The sequence below is a fragment of the Blennius ocellaris genome (assembly GCF_963422515.1).
Source record: "Blennius ocellaris genome assembly, chromosome: 12".
Taxonomy (NCBI): domain Eukaryota; kingdom Metazoa; phylum Chordata; class Actinopteri; order Blenniiformes; family Blenniidae; genus Blennius; species Blennius ocellaris.
Window position 1 is genome coordinate 18,829,545 of NC_137661.1, and position 19,247 is coordinate 18,848,791.

Consider the following 19,247-nt stretch of genomic DNA (forward strand, 5'->3'; position numbering starts at 1 on the left):
AAGAATCAACATTCCTTTTCACTGACTTTCTACACCCACTCACTTGTGCACGCACACACGCACAAGACATTAGTGCATTTGAATGCAGAAGAAGCTCCTGTGCTTACCCATTACCTCATCTGCAGCACAGCGACTTAGGTTTTGGTCATTCTCATTGGAGCTGGCAGCCCTGGGCTCATTCGAGAGGCCTTCCTCTCCAGCTGATTATGGCTTGATCACACCTGTTTATGGCTTTAATTACCAAATCAAATTCAGTTGGAAACCAACAAACGGATCAGAACAATGTGTGCCCATCCCAGAAGCCGAGCCCTAAAGCACGAGATGTGGGATTTATGCAGTTTGCCCTGTCGGCTTTGGAAGTTTAAAGAAACAATCAAATAAAAACCAACTTGTAAAGCTCACATGTCATAGACGCAAGTAAGAGCCAAAAGGAAATGAGATGTTTTTCTCTTAGGTCCACCATAACAGAGGGTTTGTTACCACTTGGAGGCAGGAGACAACATGAAAGTTGGACTGCTACAGGAAGAAACAAAAACAACCGTTCACATGCAGATGATCAAGCAGCGCAATAGATCATTCCCGTTTGTCTGCTGGTTTTGATTCACACAGTAAAATCGACGAACGTGTGACTTTTTTTTAACAGCCATCAGCTTTGCTCACTGGAGAGGTGACTGTTGTACAACACCGTGTATTTTCTGTACTGCCGTACCTGCTTACCCATTCACACATAAACCATACCAGCTCTATTACACCTCTGACATTACCTGGAAATGTTCAAATCAATCCACAGTTTCACCTCACACATACAAGGAGACGCAATAAGGTGGAGGTACGTTTGTAAAGTGACTCCCATCATCTTTTTCAGTACAATTCATAGCAGGTTATGCACAGACACCACACATGGGGGCACAATGGACAGAGAAGATGGTGAAAAACAATGTGTAGGTTCACACATTGCATTTTTTGAGAGAGAGAGTTGTGCTTTTTTTTTGCTATTCTCAATACTGGGGGTTTGAGACACTACTGCCACTTTGTGATTCCTTCCCTTGTACACCATTAGATAAGCTGATTGTCCCCAGCCAATAGTCCTGCTGGGAATAACTGCAGTCTCTCATGATTCTAATTAGGATCGCTGATATATGGAAAATGGGAATATACGAAACACTCTTAAATATGCTGGATTATTTGTGTTTTAATCTCAGTCGGCAGTATCACTTTAAGTTAATGAAAACAGAAAAACAGAAAAAGTTGGAGTATGACTTTTTTCTTAGTTTTTTTTTATTAGACAACATTAACTGCCTGGGCCCTTTGTTAAAGTAACCTGAAACAAAAGAAATCCAGAAGTGTAAGTTGATCAATCAGCCCAAAAACACGTCAACAATACAGTGTTAAAGCAGCACATTTCAGAGTAAAAAGGTACATAAATGCATCATATTTTTTAAAGGTTACAAAATAAAAGTACTACCTGATTGGTGTCAGATGACAATAATTGCAGTTCTCTCCTGACTTCAGACAAAAAAAGTCTATCTTGCAAAGGAATCAAAAATAGTGTGATGCTACAACTTTTACAAGTTGACTTACACAAAATTCATGCCATTTGCTAAAAGACATGACTCAAACCACATTTTCTAAATATTGTCCTCCTACTGTAGCTCAATAGCACATTTAGCTAGTGTGTATCCTGATCTACACAACTGAGAAAATAACAATAAATCACATTAACAATCTAGAAAATACAAAACAAGAGAATAGATTGACTGAATCGTTTTTCTTTTTTTTTTTGTTAAATGAGAAGTCGCCATCTCGCCTCTTCTGTTCACATGTGTTACAATTCTATGAGACAGTCTGTGCCAGGGTACTCAGGTAGGTTCAGCTCATATTTTTTCTGGATATCATAGGGCAGGAAGCGTCCAGCAAGAAAGTGCTTCCCGGAGAAACTCATAGCACACTTCTTTGGTGCTGTAAGAGAAATGAGGACTTCTGGGCTTATCCCATCCTGACTTGGTTCTTCTACATCCCAACCTGAGGAAGACAGAAAGAAGCATTTGAGGAGAGGAGCTCTGCGATGCTTTTTCTTTTTCAGCAGGTAGTGCATTTGGAGTACGATGAACTCGTACTGAGCTGACAGTGGCACAGGATTTATCCCCCATGTGTGCCGCCAGACCTGGAAAACTCCTCTTCATGAGCCAAGGCTCCTCAGGAGCTGCCTGCAGGATCATTTATCATGTCGTGTCTCTGGGCCTCGTGTCTGATATATACAGTCTTAGTGAAAGCTTACCGGAGGGCACATCCACACTGGCAATTGGAATCTTGACTTGCTTCAGGGTACTCAGGATAACAGAATATGGCTCCTTTATGTTGGCACAGTCTGCCTCCGGGCCTAGCATGGCATCAATCACGAGGTTGTACGCATCGTTTATGAGCTGCACCTGTACACAACAAACCTCAGTGTTAGAAAAATTAAATGTTTATTTCAATAACAGAGGTTAGAGAAGGTGGTGACCCCCAATTGTTGCTCAGACCTAAACAGCTCCACAAAAGATAACCACATCAACAAGTTTTATAACTCAATGTCAATAAATGACGAACATCTTGAAACAAGACACCCAGTCCAAAATAGCTTTCACCAACAACATCTGAAAAGTCGTACATTGGCTTTTAAGCGGGTATCGTTTCTTCCCTGGTCGCGCACACCAACAAGTAAGAAATCACTTATCAGTAACTATTTTAAATCAATGACATATTGTATTTCCAAGTAGACCTTCCTCATAAATCCTGAGAAGAAATCCTTTTTTTCCCTTTTTTTAAGCAAAAGGTAGAGCTACAATGCATATGATTTTTTTTGTAAAGTATTGCTGTCCTGCTGTGTTGTGTTACTATACAGCAGAGGTACTCAACTCTGGGCCTCGTGAGCTGTAGTCCTGCATGTTTTAGCTGTCTCCCTGCTTCAGCACAGTCTCTGGTAGAGACTGAAAACATGCAGGACTGTGGCCCACGAGGCCCGGAGTTGAAGGCCCCTGCTATAAAAGTTAAAAACATCAGGAGCTCACTTCACATGGTGCTAACCGTCTATGCAGCTGAACAACCTTAAAATAGCTTTAAAGTAAAACTACAGAACTTCTGGTATTCAATCAGAATTTATCTTGTGGTATAAGTATGTGCAGCCTGGGAGATTTTAGTCAATTTGAGAGTTATTTGCCGAGTTTTACTCTTGCATAATTTTGAATATTTGCAGCACTGCTTAACCTGTCTGCTGGTGAAATGATTCTCCTCACTGTGAGGGAGAATATACTTGTTTTCAGTTTGATGCATTATTCACATCATTTAGACTTATTTACAATCATTCTCTCATTACTCTTGTAACAATAAACAATGTCATGGCCATTGTTCTGACTCTGGATTATATATTTTTGCTATTATTATTGTTATTGTTTCATATAATTATTTGTTGGTCATATTCCACTTTGCTATTACTGTATTTACTGTCCAATTGCTACTGCAACAATGGAAATTCCCCTACTGTGGGACAAATAAAGGAATATATTATCATATCTTATCACTCTGCTCACTCATTAAATAAATGTATTTTAAAATGTGGACGAAAACAATGAAATCCTGACTTTCTCTGACATGGTACATTATGTTTTGCCTCGTACCAAGGACTACAATTTGGTTAAATGAAATTGCATCACATTATGAATGTATTATCAATCTGGCTAAACTACATTTCCTGATAAGTAAAAGAAATACTGCAAAAATATTTGCTTTATTTGTGTCAAACATATTGAAGTGCTGAAGTGAATAAACAACAAAAACTTTCCTAAAGATACTATGTTATATAATGTTATTTTAATACGTATAATAACTTTGTAATCCTTGAATTCTTAAGTCAGAAGTAAAATATTTGAACTCTATGGATTGTCATTTCCTTTCCCTGTAGCCACGGGTCAGTGGTGTGTTTAAACAGGGGAGTTATTCCAGTTCGGGTACACGATGTGGTAAATGTATTTGTAACTCTATATTTCTATGTATATGTATGCGTATAGAGGTTCACTGAAAATCCCCACACAGCTAAAACTCCTGTGAAATATGTTATTCTATTAAAATATTGCTGACCTCTGTGGGGAGATAGGAGAGGAAAGGGATGTCCATCTTCTCGCACTGAACCGTGAAATCCTGGTGTAGACTGTGAGTGGTGCGTTTCGGGTGGTAGATGGTGGGCTCATATTCCTACATCAGATGACGCAACACAGGAAAAAAAAACAGCAGACATGGGGGGGGGGGACAGAGGTAAAAAGGTTACCCAATATCAACACTTCATCCAGCAAACACTGACATGATTGAGTGGGGATGAGTCTTCAATGTACATTTGGCCTGCAGTTCAGAACATGTGAAAACACCGTTGACTGGTGATCAGAGGCAGTGGTTTCTACAGTCTGCTTCCTGAATGAATACTTCCCTTATAAACTGGAAATAGAGAAGAGTAGAAATCCAGACCCCTGCGGGCTGAAAGGTCTGTGGCGCTCAGCAGGAAGCACCTGTGATCCGTGACCTTTACGACACTGTCACTGAGATAAATCTCTAAAAAAAAACAGGATGGGCAGTCAATGGTGTGAGTATATGTTTAATGGTGTAAATACGTGTTTGACGTTTTCTTCCTTTTCTCAAGAACTTTGAGTGAGTGTTTTACCTGAGATGACGTACATTGCTACTTTTAAAAGACCTGTTCAACAAACCTCGATCCCTCAATATGTCTGAGTTCCAGTAGCATAGCAGCACATCTATTCAATGGTGTAACATATTTTCCAAGACTGGATCTGTTGGTTTAGATTGACATTGAGCTGTTTATACCAGCTATGCATTTAAACTTATAGAGTCACTTTTATATGACACAATGTGTTCATTCTTGTATAAATGATTGCAAATGTATATGGTGGTTTTTTTTCCCCATTTTATATATTTTTTATGTGAAGGGCACAAAAGTGGATCATTTAAAAATGGACAATTGTCAAGTCCGTCTGTGTCCCACACAGGTTTGATAACTGGGGCTGTTTGTCCAGCTCATAGTTACACTGGAGTCCAAATTTTTTGCAAACAATACGATTCCAGCCATGCATTAGGTTGTTCCTTGTGTTGTTTCAGTGGTGAAATCCTCTGTGTTTCCACCTTGAGAGAGACATCAGAATGTGTTTTTTTGTTTCAGGACACAAATTGGCCCATAAACCTTCCAGATTTCCATTTTTCAAATGCCTATGCCTCCATGCATCATTCTAAATATTGAAGGGTGGCAAACCTACAATAGAGCTTTATTTTGCATCAACATCAAGAACAAAAAAAGGTCTCCAATTGATTCAAGATGCTGTTACAAAAGTACTAACAGGAACTAGCAGCAGAGATAACACTTCTCCTAAATAGGTTTGTTTTTATTGGCTTTCTATGAACTCCAGATATTAACTTAGAATTCTTCTTTTTACATAAACTTTTAACAACCAGGATCCATCATATCTTATAGAGTTATTTATCCCATATAACCCAATCAGAACACATTATTCTTAGAGTACTGGGGGTTACTCTACCTTCTGAGGCCCAGCTGGAAATTGGTGGTTTGGTGGTCTATCTTGTAATTGGGACAACACAAATAAAACTGAATGGAAATGAATGTCCTGTTTGCCATTTCCTAAAATGCTAAGCTATTTCATTCACACTACCAGGTCTGGATGTTACATACTGATGCTGCAATAATTGGCAAACATGTAATTACCAGGCACCCTTTTTCTGCAGAACATTTATTTTGTAATACAATATGTACACTTTGTTGACACGTTTGTACACTGCCTGTGCCTATAAGTCATCTGGGATTGGCACCGGGGTCCCACAAACTTAAGTTGGATGAATGTAAACGTTTTTCCACTCTTTGACTCGACTTTTAACTCGCAGTTGTTGAATTTATGTTGTTGGGTTGTTTTTTTTAACCAATAGTCAGCTGTCGCTTTTATAAAAGAGATGCAATCGCCAATGGTGCCTATTACCTCTGATTAGAACCAGATTTCTGACTTGAGCATAATAACTGCGTCACAGACATCACGAAGAGCAAGAAATAAATAAACAGAGCACGTTTTTCCAAATGCGTCTCAGCTGAGGCCGCCGTACAAAAGGAAATGATCCGTCGGGTTCAGCTGCCTCCCCGAGGACGCTAAACCAATCATATCGCCACGGCCACCGATCACCAAAGTCATCTCCATCACGAGCTCCACAGAGTGAAGCCCGAGCAAGCGAGACAAATGCAATCCACAGTGTCTGTCTCTCCGGTGGCCAATGCACGCCCTTGACCTTACCAGCAGTTGCGAAATCAAAATGTGTGAAACTACGGCAGACCTTGAAACGACTGTCAGTGTCACTGAGCATGAACAGAAATGAGCCATGAGACAGAAAGAGGCAAAGGGTAAGAAAATTGTGTTTTTCTTGATAATACTAACATTTAACAGGGTTAGGGTTCCCTTCCCTGAGCTTTTGTACACAGCCCATTAGGACCAGCAAGATTAGGTCTGCAACAAACTGTTATCAATCATACACTCACATCTTTTACTGGGAAAACATTTAAAGTATTAAGAAGAAAGTATGTATTATTGCTTCAATGAAGTAACTGCTATGCACATTATTTCTTTTAAGAAACAATATTAAAGCTGCTGTGATATAAAATTGCATGACGTGATTGACATCATAAAGATTCCTTGCTGTGATTGGCTACGAGGCAGAGCCAAACCAAACATCATGATCCCTTGTTTTTACAAGAACTGCAAACCAGAACTAATGACCATTGAATTGGATTTTTATTATCGTTCAACATTAGCTTTGATCAGTGAATAGTTGTGCTGTCTGGTATTGTGTTTTCTCTCTGTATCTCGCAGTGGAAATAATCAAAAGGTGCACAACAGGCACAGATTTTTGTTTTTAAGTTCCCTTGAAGTTAAGCGAGAGACAGACGGCACCGTTAACCTGCAGCTGATTATTCAATTCAACGCACTGTTTAATCACATTCACAGCTCTGTGTAAGAGCCTCACAGGCGTAGGCGTGTGTGTGTGTGTGTGTGTGTCTGTAGGCGTGTTAATGTGAGCCTCACGTGTTTGCTTGCATGTCGTCCTGCTGACAGGGATCACGTCACACTGTGAAAAACACACTTTCTTACACCGAGAGAGCAATTCACAGTCCAAAGTAAGTATTCAAGTTTCTTGAGTCAGAGACGAAGCTCAGACAAGTTCGGTCCCAGCTGTATTGGTGTGGAGTCGCTTTAAAATTGATGATGATAAAATTTTATTTGTGCAACACATTTAAGCACATTTGGACTAAGTGCTTTCAGGTGAGTCATACATGAGGAACTGTTGGCGTAAAAGGTAAAACTATCAGAACGAAAACATCATAAAATAGTAGACACAACATTAGAGCTATATTTAAAAAGACATTCAAGGCCCAAGTGAGCTGTTGGAGGAAATTATGGAGACATTTTTGTTTTATTCCTGGAAGTCCAGAGCCCAGCCGACCTCTGACACTGTGTCAGGCCTGTACGGCGGAAAAAGTCAGAGTCGGAGTCAAAGAAAGAGAAAAAGAAAGAGGCTCCACAGAAGACCCATCGGCTGCCTAAATAAAGTCTGTCTAACGTGGCTTTAATCAGAGCTATCAATGTGCTGTAAATTTACTATGTCAGACACATATGGTAAAGTGTATAGATGCATTCCTTTCTGAGCCAAAGATCCCAAAAACACATATCCAATATTTCCCGTCCGATAAAGCTGTAGACTGGGGAAAGGCTATAGCTCCATGTATTGAAATGAAAAGATACAGAGTTGTGATCAATAGCATGTTCACAGAGAATGAACCCCTATGACCGAAAACTTAACCACTGTGCAGCCGCCACTCAGGCATGATGGTTATGACATCACATCACAGCAGCGAGGCACAAGACACCTTTAACGAGAGTAACAACAGCATGATATCATGACTGTCTGAGTACCCTTGCAGAGAAAGTAATGGGATAACTGCTCTGGGCCATTTACGGCAGCTGAAATGAAATCCTGTATAGCACTTGGGGCAAGTTTAAGTTTGCAAGGCCATCAAAAATGACTCCGTGTGCACTAGACTGTGTTTTATAGCTGATAACGTGTTGGAAACAGGAACTCGTGCCCTGCTATACTTTCCAGGATTACTTACAAACATGCGCAGGTGTCGGGCACACACCAGTCCAATGGAGCCATTCTGATCGGGGCCACAGATCACCAGCACCGTGGGCTGCTTCTTTGATAGAGAGCTGAGCGGGTAGGCCTGGTGGAGCAAAGGGGGAGGCGCAGAGTTAGAAACAGAGCATGATGACAGAGAGAAGGAAAAGATGCAAGACAAAAGGGATGACTTGCATATGCAGAAATAGAAAGAGATATTCAAAGAGAACAATAGAAAGAGCAAGCGGAAGATAGATTGTGTGGAATATTGAGTATTATCATCCCTTCCCCACAAGCTTATTATTTGGCAGGCCATTCCATCTGCACCTGAGCCTTTCCATCATACTCTGAGTGCCTGACTGCAGTATGTCAAGGATGCCAGACGAGGGCAGAAACGGCACCAGCTCTGCTGTCTCTTTTGTCTATGAGGACAGATCCAATCTTATTAAAATAACCCAGGCAGTAGTGGAAAAAATAATATTGTCCTCACTACTAGATTAAGCATCCAGTTATATATATATATATATATATATATATATATATAAAAACACACTTTCCATCTCGGACCTGGCTCAAGCTGCTGGCATCTGCCTCGTTTACTGGCCACACGATCCCTCATAAATCACTGCACACCTCCTTGAACTACTCAGGCATTTACCAGGGAAAACTGTCATCCTGAACGGCTAATCTCCCGTCTCCAGCACCTAAATAAACAGAAGCGCTTCATGAGTGAGTGAGCGAGGGAGAGCGCGTTTGTGTGTGTGGATACAAAATCATTACCGAAGGCCCCAAATGTGTCGAACTCCGTTTTCCACCACTTCGTCAAAGCAGCAAAGTCATTGCCGCATTATGAAGTGTTAGTTGAAGTGAGTGAGGAAGTTTATTGTGCTATTTAACAATTTTTTGTTACATAATGTGAGTCAGAGTTTTCATCACTGCAAATAGGTCAGAGCAAAACTTTATGAACAAGAAGGGGGGGGTTGGAAATTGAATGAAGACCAAGGTCATGAGGCAAAAACCTTCCAATTAGTGGCCAATAAATGTGAGCTGAGACACAAGCTGTAATAATAATTAGCTCACTTTTATCACCGCCATGAGAAGCCGATGACAGCAGATCACAGAAATGCTTCAGATTTCAACCCTCAAATGATAGTTCAAGTTGTTTTATAATTATAGTGCACATATAAAACCACGGATAATGTATTAATAGAATAATCCCAAATGCCTCAAAATAGACAAATGACCGTGGCTTTGATACTTTGACAACTAAATTAACACTGTGCCTATTTTTATTCTAATGCAGGCATGTTCTCTTAAAAATAATGAAATCACTCGTGGCTAATCAGATAATTATTAAATGTAGGGTCTTTAAGTTTATATGCCTAAATTACTCCCTACTAATTACTCGATTACAGCTGTGGTGATCTAACCAAAATGTCTGCAGATTCTAATGAATCAATGACATGCTCATAAGTGTCTTTCCTCCATTCTTTTCAATTTCTTCATAAAAATGTCCTTGTCAAAGAAGTACTTAACGCTGTAATTGGTACCTCTGATACAAGAACTTATAAATGTCTTATTCTGCCATGCGAGCCGAGTTGTAAACACGCTGTCGTCACATATTAATGACCCTTTTCATTTGCAGGCTGAAATAAAAAGATTCACATTCAACGCATGATAAATGTTCATGCCGGTTCTTAAAATTGGTTGAGATCGTTCACTTTGGACCCTCAGTTTTTGGATAATGATGAAACTTGAAATAAGCTGAAATTCCTCCACTGTGCATAAAACTCATTTGCTTCCACTTTCAGTAATGTATTCACCACAGGAGTAGTTTCACACGGAGAAAGAGGCCATTCCCCACATTGGATAATTGGATATAACAAGACTCAGAATGCATTAAGTCGAGTGATGAATCCCGGAGAAATAGACAGATGCCATTATCAAAATCATAACAGCTCAGCAGAGAAATCATCACACAAACTCAATGAGATGGACAGTAGAGTGTTATGGCCACCGAGGGACCACAGAACGGATGGTAATATTCAGAGAGAAACAAGGTAGTGATGGACAGGGGAAAGCAACTGTCGTACATTTTCATTTGTATACTGAAGTTTTCACTGAGTTTCTCGCATTTCCAAACATTTGTCATGCAATTATAATGTATTGTTTGATGTTGGTTATGGGCGCCTATGAGCAAATATATTTAAGTGGGAGTTTCTACAATATTGGGGGGGGAAAGTAAGACCCCCTCAAGCTCAATTCTTTAGAAATATCACAACTAGATGGATGGATGGATGTAGTCATCTTTAGCTTGCTTAATACTGTTACACCAACATTAACGCAGTGCTTTTATTTCAATATACTTCATTTAAAAATCCCCCCATCCCCCATGGAAGCATGTCATTTCATATGAGCAACTTATCACTCTTAAAACTTTGCCATTTTAAATCAAATAAACAAATTGCTATATAACATATACTATGAAGTGTGCTTTTCTATTTCAAAAGTTGTTGGGGAAATTGAATTGGGTGTCTCCTATTGACATTAGACACAGTTTAAATTAACTCAATACTTTAGTTGACAAAAACAGTACTTTCATTTGAGAATTCCAAGCAGCAATACTTCTTGCAATTGTGATTCATTTCACTTCAGGCCGTCTGACAGTAATTGTACTCGAGTATATTTTGTTCTGTAGTCTTTCCACTCCTCAAACCTACACATGAGGAGCATAAGCATCCAACATCTATTAGCTTGGCTGCGCCATGTCTGCTTTATTTCTTGGAGCGTTTCTATCTCCCCTCTTTATTTTTATTTTATACATAAACTAACACGAGAAGGTTTTATGATCTCTTCTATGAATGTCGAGGGCCATCAGGAGAATCAGTGATATCAGTGCTGGAGCCATTTCATGCTGCTGGAGAAACCATTAGAGCCACACACTGCTGAAGGTGAGCAGCCATAAAGGGCTCAGACCTGGATCAATTCACAGTTCAGATTCATTATGAAGCTTCTTTTTTTTTCCCCCTCTTTCTCATCAGAATAAAAAGAGAGACTTGTTATTCGCACGCATATTTATTCTGACCGTATTCTAAAAGCTAGAGCATGCACCATGAACGGTGAATAAGTGAAAACCATCAGCAAAACAGGACATTTCTGATGTTATCCCAGCTGGTAATGCTGTTGATTGTGCTTTTTTGTTTGTTTATTTATTTATTCATCTTATGAAACATGCCAAATTTTTCCATTTATCAAATATCTAAATGATAACATCAACTCCATGACCAAAATGTCTCTCCATTCCTGATAGACTTTGCACAGATTTATAGCCAGCAACAATCTTTTTTTTTTTTATTCCAAAATCATGTCACTTGCCTCAGCAACTATTATTCAAAAGAAAAACAAGATTTAACGAGCCAGTTTGAAAGTAATAAACTCAGTTCAGATGTTTTCCAGTGCCTCCAATATTTATGATATTTTCAATATGCACAACTTTTCTACAAGCTCAGACAGGTGGTTAGTTGCATCTGTTCAGCAGGTTCGAGGCGTCGTCGCTTCTTTCTAACTGTTTGATGTAGTTTCCTTGACAGCAAGTAGTGTCGTTTTCTTAATAAGGGCTGTGCACATACATGTTTCCTTGTTAAAAACGTCACACTTTCTCTATTTAAAAACCAAGAATCGTCATGCACATGTTCAATACGCAGCCATCAGAGGACACAGGTCTCTAGAGTTACTTTTTCTGCAACTGATAAATGAACACAAATCAATGCTGTGCATATGATTAAGCGATTATCTCCCAGAAACAAATGAGCAGCAGGTAGATGTTATCATTCTCACCTCACAGCAAACACTGCTTTTGATTATGGGATTATCAGTCTTGTGTTCTTTCTTCTTGCCAATGGGTTTCCACTGGGTGCTTGAACTTGTTCTCACACTTCAAGACGATATTTGTAATGGTTATTGGTGCTTTTAAATTGGTAATATCTGTGCCCCGTCTGCCTGCTAAATGTCGGCTCTGTGATGGACGACCTGTCCTTGGTGAGTCGATGCGTCACACAGCCACGCAGTAGCTGTACAAATTAAGCTATTTTTATTTAGAGAGATTTTTCCAAAGTACTTCTAATATACTGTAATGAATGTAAATGCAGATTGTAGGAGCCATCGTCTACCCTTTTGAGGGCCACAATTGACCGTAATTGCATCTCTGAGGGAATACCTCTTTGAAATGAATGTGGTTCTATTAGCGGTACCTCTAATCAACCTGAAACACACACTGAGCCTGTGAAAACATGACCACCGTCCTAAAAACACAAATACACTCACATGTGCAGAATAATAGTGGCATTTGTATTTTGTATCAAAGAGACCGAGGCTCCTGTAAACGACAGATGAATTTATTGCTGCAGTAACAAAAATGTCTCCTGTCTCCACACAGGTGTTGAAAAGTTTCAGACTAATACAGAAACGCACACACATACTCAGTCTGGACCTGATGGCTACGGCCACTGCTGCTGGAAACAGTACTTATAATTAAACCTGTAATATATCTGGCATTGTGAGGTGTGTGAGCACACAGGTTTATGGTGATTTGGGGCCAAAATGCAGGACTGTGTGACATTAAATGGCCATAAGGTGTTCAAACTTAGGTTACAGTGACACACTTGGGTGTAAATGTTATAGATGTGGGGTAAGAAGCTAGTGGATGCATCTTGTCAATAAAAGAAGGAAGCTAAAATTCAAAAAGATGGCTCCCAAGTCTTTATTGTGCCTTGTAATTTTAGTGGGAAACAACAATCTAGTCCTCATTAGGACTAGGCTTTAAGTATATGTTAAAAGCCTGTGCTCAGATTAGCAGTTTGTTAAGGTTTAGGCAATGGTTAAGATTAACATTACCAGTACATGTGTCTCCGTTTACAGTGACTCTGGAGAAACAACTATAAGTCAATGCAATGTCTGTCCCCTGAAAGCATTGAAACACAGTCTGTGTGCATGCGTGCGTGCGTGCTTGTTTGTGTGGTATCGTTGGAGGCCAGCAACAGTAGGCCAGCAATGAAATCAGTGAAATCAGACTGTCTGCATCTCCTTCTGGAGTAATTTTCTTTAAATAGCGGTGATGTAATGTAAGCGGTGCAGTGTTGCTTGCGGCTGTGGGCAGCAGCGGTCCACAGCATCCATGCCGTGTTTGTCTAGTAAGGGAACACTGCTGAGGGTGGTGGAGGACGGCCAACAGTGGCTGATGATAATAGAGAGGAAGTGGATGTGGTGGGTTCAATCACACAGTCTGTGAGAAGAACATAATGTCTCCATTTTGACTGATGCTGCCACTCTGCCTGTCTTAGTGTTTATTTCTCTCTTTTTGGACCTCCAATGCATTAGCGTTTTCTAAAGGAAGAGCTTGTAGGCGTCTCATTTGGCTGTCATTCCAGAATTGGGTCTCTTTTTGTTCTTGTCTTGTCCCCTCTCTTTCTGACAGAAACAAAAAGTGTTTCTCCATCTCGTAGCTCATATTCTTATTCAACACAGCGTGCTGATGAGCCCACAGAGGAAAAAGAGTGTGGCGTTAAACTAAGCCAGTGGTCTGGTCAACGGGAACCACATGTGCTCCTGACAGGGCTCGACTGAGTCACACACACACACACACACATAAACACACACTGGCACAGTACACATGCCAGTGCAGTGAAGCGAGTACCACACAAGAGAAGACGACCTGTGGTTTTGGCCTGGCATAGTTTGGTTAGGGATCGCTGCCACAGAGTGGGATGAGGTGTTCAGCCACCCAAAGGCTTAGAAGTGAATGTCAGTGAAACTTAGAACATTTCCTCCATAAAATAATCACACATTCTTTATGGAAGTTGATGCAAATTAGGAAAAATGTAAGTAAGAGCAGCTGTTACGTCTCACCTTCATGTACAATCAAAGCAGAAACTTGCTGAGTTTTGTGGCGATCACCACAGCTCAATGTGACGGAGCCGTGAGGGGATTGGGGTGAAATGTGTGACCTTTGAAAATGCTTCGCTCAATGATACACGGTGGAGGCTATTAAACATATCTGCTGGGGATGTTGAGGCCACAGTCTCATGACATTTCAATCTAGTTCTTAGCCGTGACTCTCTACTGCACTTTTTCATTCAAAAAAGAAGTCCTGGGGAAGATTTAAATGGCGTCTCCACACTATGTATACTGTATCGAGACTATTTGGTCTCTTGAAGAAAGCTTTGCTTGCATGTGGAAAACCTTACTTGAGGACATCATTTTCGAGGGTTTCTGGTTTTGAACAAAACTCTATTTGATGCATTTTAGAAAAAGAAATAAACACACACCATCAGGAAATTCACATGTTCCATACTGTCCATACTGTGGCATAGAAACAGTGGAGATTCACACACATCATAATTAATTGAACCCTTTGGCCCAAAATTGAAAATTACCATTTCAGATGCAAATGTGTTTTTATCTCCTGGTTTATTTTAAAGTCAAATGTCAGAATTTGTTATACATGATTCGATACAGATGATGATCATAATACTTGGGAAAAGTCCTTATATCTGCATTAACCATATGTTAATGTGGTGGGCAGCCATGTTGCAGCACCCTGGGGAGGTGATGGAACCAGCAAACTCCTGCATTTAAGGTCTGCTTTAAGGCCACCACTGCCCCAGAAACCTCTCCGGAAGAAGTTGATTTGTATGAAACCAGTTACAATCAAACATTAAAAAATGTTCCACTGAACAGAAGTTTTTTTATCAAAGCATTCTAAAGGAATCACAAATGTTTTGTGGACCAACAGTGCCCAGTTCACAAACTTAATATTCTCAGGGGTTTTTTTGTTGGTTTTTTTTTACCCTTAAAAGTAACTCTAAAGCTCATATTATGCTGAAACCTTCCAAGTCCTCGCTGTTTTCTACTGATTTTACACTCACCTCTACGAGACTGTGACCTTGACTGGACAGTGTGTGCAATATAGTGAGGATGTGTATAACACCAGGGATGTGATATTGTTGCTATTTCATTTTGACATAGAAATTCAGTTTTAAAAAAATAGTCTCTCATTTATCATTTCAGTTCATTGGTTCACGCTCTTCACCATTCAGTTAAAGTAAAATTTTAATTATATGGGAATAAAGTTTTAATGTGAAGACAGTTGAAGGAGAATTACAATAGAAATATTGAAGCCTGTAGTCCAAAAAATTACCAACGTTATTGATAGAAAAACTAAAAACGGTATTATTTGTGTACAATGAAGCACAGGTGTGGACTGGGTCTTCAGCAGTTAAACAATGCAGAGACTCCATGTCAGTTCAAGTTTCTTTGTCACTTTTTGATGAATAAATACTAGAGCGTTAACGCCAAACACTTGTGTGCATGACTTTCTCTTGCATCAGAAAGAAAATTACACCGTCTGAGTGTAGTGTATATTTTGTGGTTTGTCCGAGCAAACATCCACAAATGAAAAACAATTTGCAGCTGTGTTATTCTTGCCGGTGGAAAACAAACAATATTTGGCAGATAATGAAATGATTCATGGAAAACTCTGAGACGTGAAATAGATAGAAAAAAAATTTCATGGTCGGTAATAATGATTGCAGCTGTAGGCTCCCTGGGATTGTGAACCCAGTCATGTTTGTTGCGTGTTTGGCCGAAGATGGCTGCAAATCAGTTTATCTTGCAGTGCAGACAGTCTAATAAAACTGATTAATGGTGGTCTACGTGAGGTTTTGCTTTATATAGCGTCACTGTGAATAAACATTTGAATGCTTTTCTTCTCTATGCTTCATGCTGCGACTGAAAATATTCCAGTTTCCATTTGTGTGGGAAAGCATTTTGCTACATCATGTTTAAATTATATCTCATTTATCACAAGTGTCCAGTCCTAGTTATGGAGCACAGATTGTAAGAAAACGGAAGAAAACACACAACTTCATTCAAAACTCACATATTCAGCGTAGAAAATGTAACCAAGGTGCAGTGTCTGGTGCCTCAAGTTTAATGAGCCACAGAAACAAGCTCCTGAACGTATAATAGCACAGCGAGTGCAGGGCCATTTCACAGTTAAAAACACAACTGCAATAACATCATGCTGGAATGCTGTTTATTTGCTGTAGCTTTCATTTAGAGCAATAAATGCTGATGAAGTGGCCCATGACCAGAGAAATTTGGATCGCTCCGTGGAAGGAGATGGACACATGGAGTTATATTAGCCTCATGCAGAAAGTACACAAGAAAAAAAAAAAAAGAGCGAGAGAGAGAGAAAATACTTCAACATTGAAGGGCATAAAAACAGACGCATGGCATCATGAGATCTGAACGGTAGAAGATGTGCAAACCTTAGTGATGGCGAGAGCGCACGCCTGCCCCCAAATCTCTGTCAGCTGCTGTGGTCCAAACTTGTAGTCTTTCAGTAGCTCTGTCTCAATGGCTGCAGCCTCTCCTTTACTGACAGACACAAGACAAGACAAAGTGTTGGTGGCGTACTTAAATGACTTAACAACAAATCCCAACAGCAATATGATCATTTTCAACAAAACCATCAGGTATTAAGATCAGGAACAAATGTGAACAACACTGTAAACCTTTACAAAAAAATACCTCAGCGGTTTTGCATTTTAGATCCTGTTTTGAGCCCAACACTTTAGGTTTTTGTCCCCTTCCATACTTATGTGAGGTCGGTTTTGTTTTGAGTTGTGGGCGGTCGTTTCGACTTCAAACCCATTTTGTTCACCTCATTGACTGCCGACTACACGCGTTACGGTTTGTTCTTTCTCCTATTTTGAGCTGATAAAAAAAAACAACAACAAAAAAAACATTCACCCAGTGATCCTTTATACTTGCTTTAGAGTCACAGGGAGCTGGAGCCAATCCAAGCTGACAATGGATGAAAGGCAGGGAACACTGTGGACAGGTCGCCAATTATTCACAGAGCTCAGAAAATTACACACAGACGCATACATTCACTCTTAGCGGCAATTCTGAGCAATTACTCAACGTAACATTCATGTCTTTGAATTGGTTGTATTCTCCCTGCACACCACATGCAGTGAAAACATGCAAAACTCAACACAGAAAGGCACTGAGTCTACAATATAAGCAAACCTCATAATGCACCGATCTCAAATCTAAAAATTAAAGAAGAAAAAAAAGCACACATCTGCTTCGTCTTTCAATATCTAATATGTAATTAAACAAATGTTTAATAAATAAATGTTGCTTTCCTAACAAAGAGGCCTTAAGGAGAGTGCTAATGTTGTCGACTTCCATGCAAGTGTGACTGAACGGGTGTCAATTATCTGTCACAAGAACAAGATGGGCATCGAGGTTTTTTATGTGGTAAGCACAGAGGTTTCTTCCAGGAAGCATGAACATGAAACTTGTGAAAGAACATGTGATCAATAAAAGGAGCAGTGGTCAGGCAGGTGGCAGAGAAGACGCTCGTATAACCTCACATTGATGCATTGGTCAATATTTTCTCGTGCTCATGCATGTTCCCCCTGAACTGATTGCTGCGCTGCCTTCCTCCGGCTGCTCGCTGCATGTTGACAACGTGACTAATGCTGCTGTATTGAAGCCTGCTGGTGCCGCTTTTAGCACAGTGTGTGTGTGTGTGTGTGTGTGTGTGTGTGTGTGTGTGTGTGTGTGTGTGTGTGTGTGTGTGTGTGTGTGTGTGTGTGTGTGTGTGTGTGTGTGTGTGTGTGTGTGTGTGTGTGTGTGTGTGTGTGTGTGTGTGTGTGTGTCAAATGTAGTTAGGAAGGCGCAGCAGTGAGCAGGTGACACTGCCAGTGACAGAGCTGCTACAGCACCGACATCTATTCTTCAAAGGATGAGGATCAGGAACAATTCAAGTGAAATCATTAACATAAAAGTCCACCTTCAAGACGTGAGCTCAGTGCTCTGCGAAATAGAACCTATACCTATTACTCTACAGACACCTGCTGGTCCTCAACAGTATTACAGCTCAAACAGAAGGTTGATGAAACGATCCCTCTCAGGTAGAAACACAGCTTAATCCCCCATAATACAATAAAATAAAGCTTACCACATTACAAATATTGACTACGAACACTGCAAACCAATAATCACATGAGGATCGAAGCCTGAAAATGTTATCTAATCAAATAGTGGCTTAACAAGGTCTCTTGACTCAGTTTCGCACCCATACCTGTCAAGAGATCTGGAGCTAATCGTCTGAGTGGAGGAAACTGCTGTAGATGAATGCATTTCTTTTTATTACATCACTTGTATTTTGTCTTGCCACGTTATGTGTTTAAATTAAAAAAAACATGGACATGGTGAACCTGCAGAAAAAATAGAAAATGTGACACTATCATCAGTAAGATTAACTACTATATAGAAGAGACCTATGATAATTATACTTTATTATGCATTAGTTTTCAAGAATCTGCTTTAAATTGAGTTGCTGAAATCAATAGACGTCATTGTTTTTTTTAGAAAATATAAATAATATTCTCCATTGTAATTGGACAACTGTTTTTCTACACAGTAATAATAAAGTATTATCCATGTCTGTCCACTGTTCAATCCCATCTAGATTCTGGGTAATAATTCTAGCAAATTCCAGATGAAGTCTCCATTTGTTCTTGAGTACAAGCATCTGAACGACTGGTTATCTCTATTTGTTCAGCAATTTCTGTGTTTTTGTGTCTGAATGACTTTCATGCATCTCTGAAGAAAAATGCACACACAAATTAATTTTGTGCCAGTTGTCTCTGTTCCCACTGCGCAGTGTGGCCAATTATAGGCCTGCTTGTGCACCTTTATGTTCTCAGAAGACACAGCAGTGTGCGCGTGCGCGTGCGTGTGCGTGTTCACTTGTATTTCCGCAAGCCAGTGTATCCAAGTGGGGTTTCTGGCATTTACCTGTGCCAGTGGAGCGGCAGCAGCTGTCACCCACGGCTCACCTCAGGGAAGTTTCCTGAGTCACTGTGACAAGTTGATCTTTGGAAAGTTCACCTCAGTCCACAGGGTCCTCTCTGTGTTCTGCTGTACCAGACACCAGCATGAGGCTTCTTAACCGTTTT

General features: G+C 40.1%; 1 protein-coding gene across 1 annotated transcript in view; it reads right to left on the reverse strand.

The window, feature by feature from the left end:
* Positions 1-1,825: 1,825 nt before the first annotated feature.
* yjefn3 (YjeF N-terminal domain containing 3) overlaps positions 1,826-19,247 on the reverse strand; it is a gene marked incomplete at both ends in the record, with an annotated part of 47,982 nt that continues 30,560 nt past the window's right edge. The window contains 5 exons of the mRNA XM_080505859.1: positions 1,826-2,022; positions 2,279-2,429; positions 4,117-4,230; positions 8,207-8,317; positions 16,539-16,647. Coding sequence (XP_080361985.1) covers positions 1,826-2,022; positions 2,279-2,429; positions 4,117-4,230; positions 8,207-8,317; positions 16,539-16,647 — 682 coding nt within the window. The remainder of the gene's footprint in view (positions 2,023-2,278; positions 2,430-4,116; positions 4,231-8,206; positions 8,318-16,538; positions 16,648-19,247) is intronic.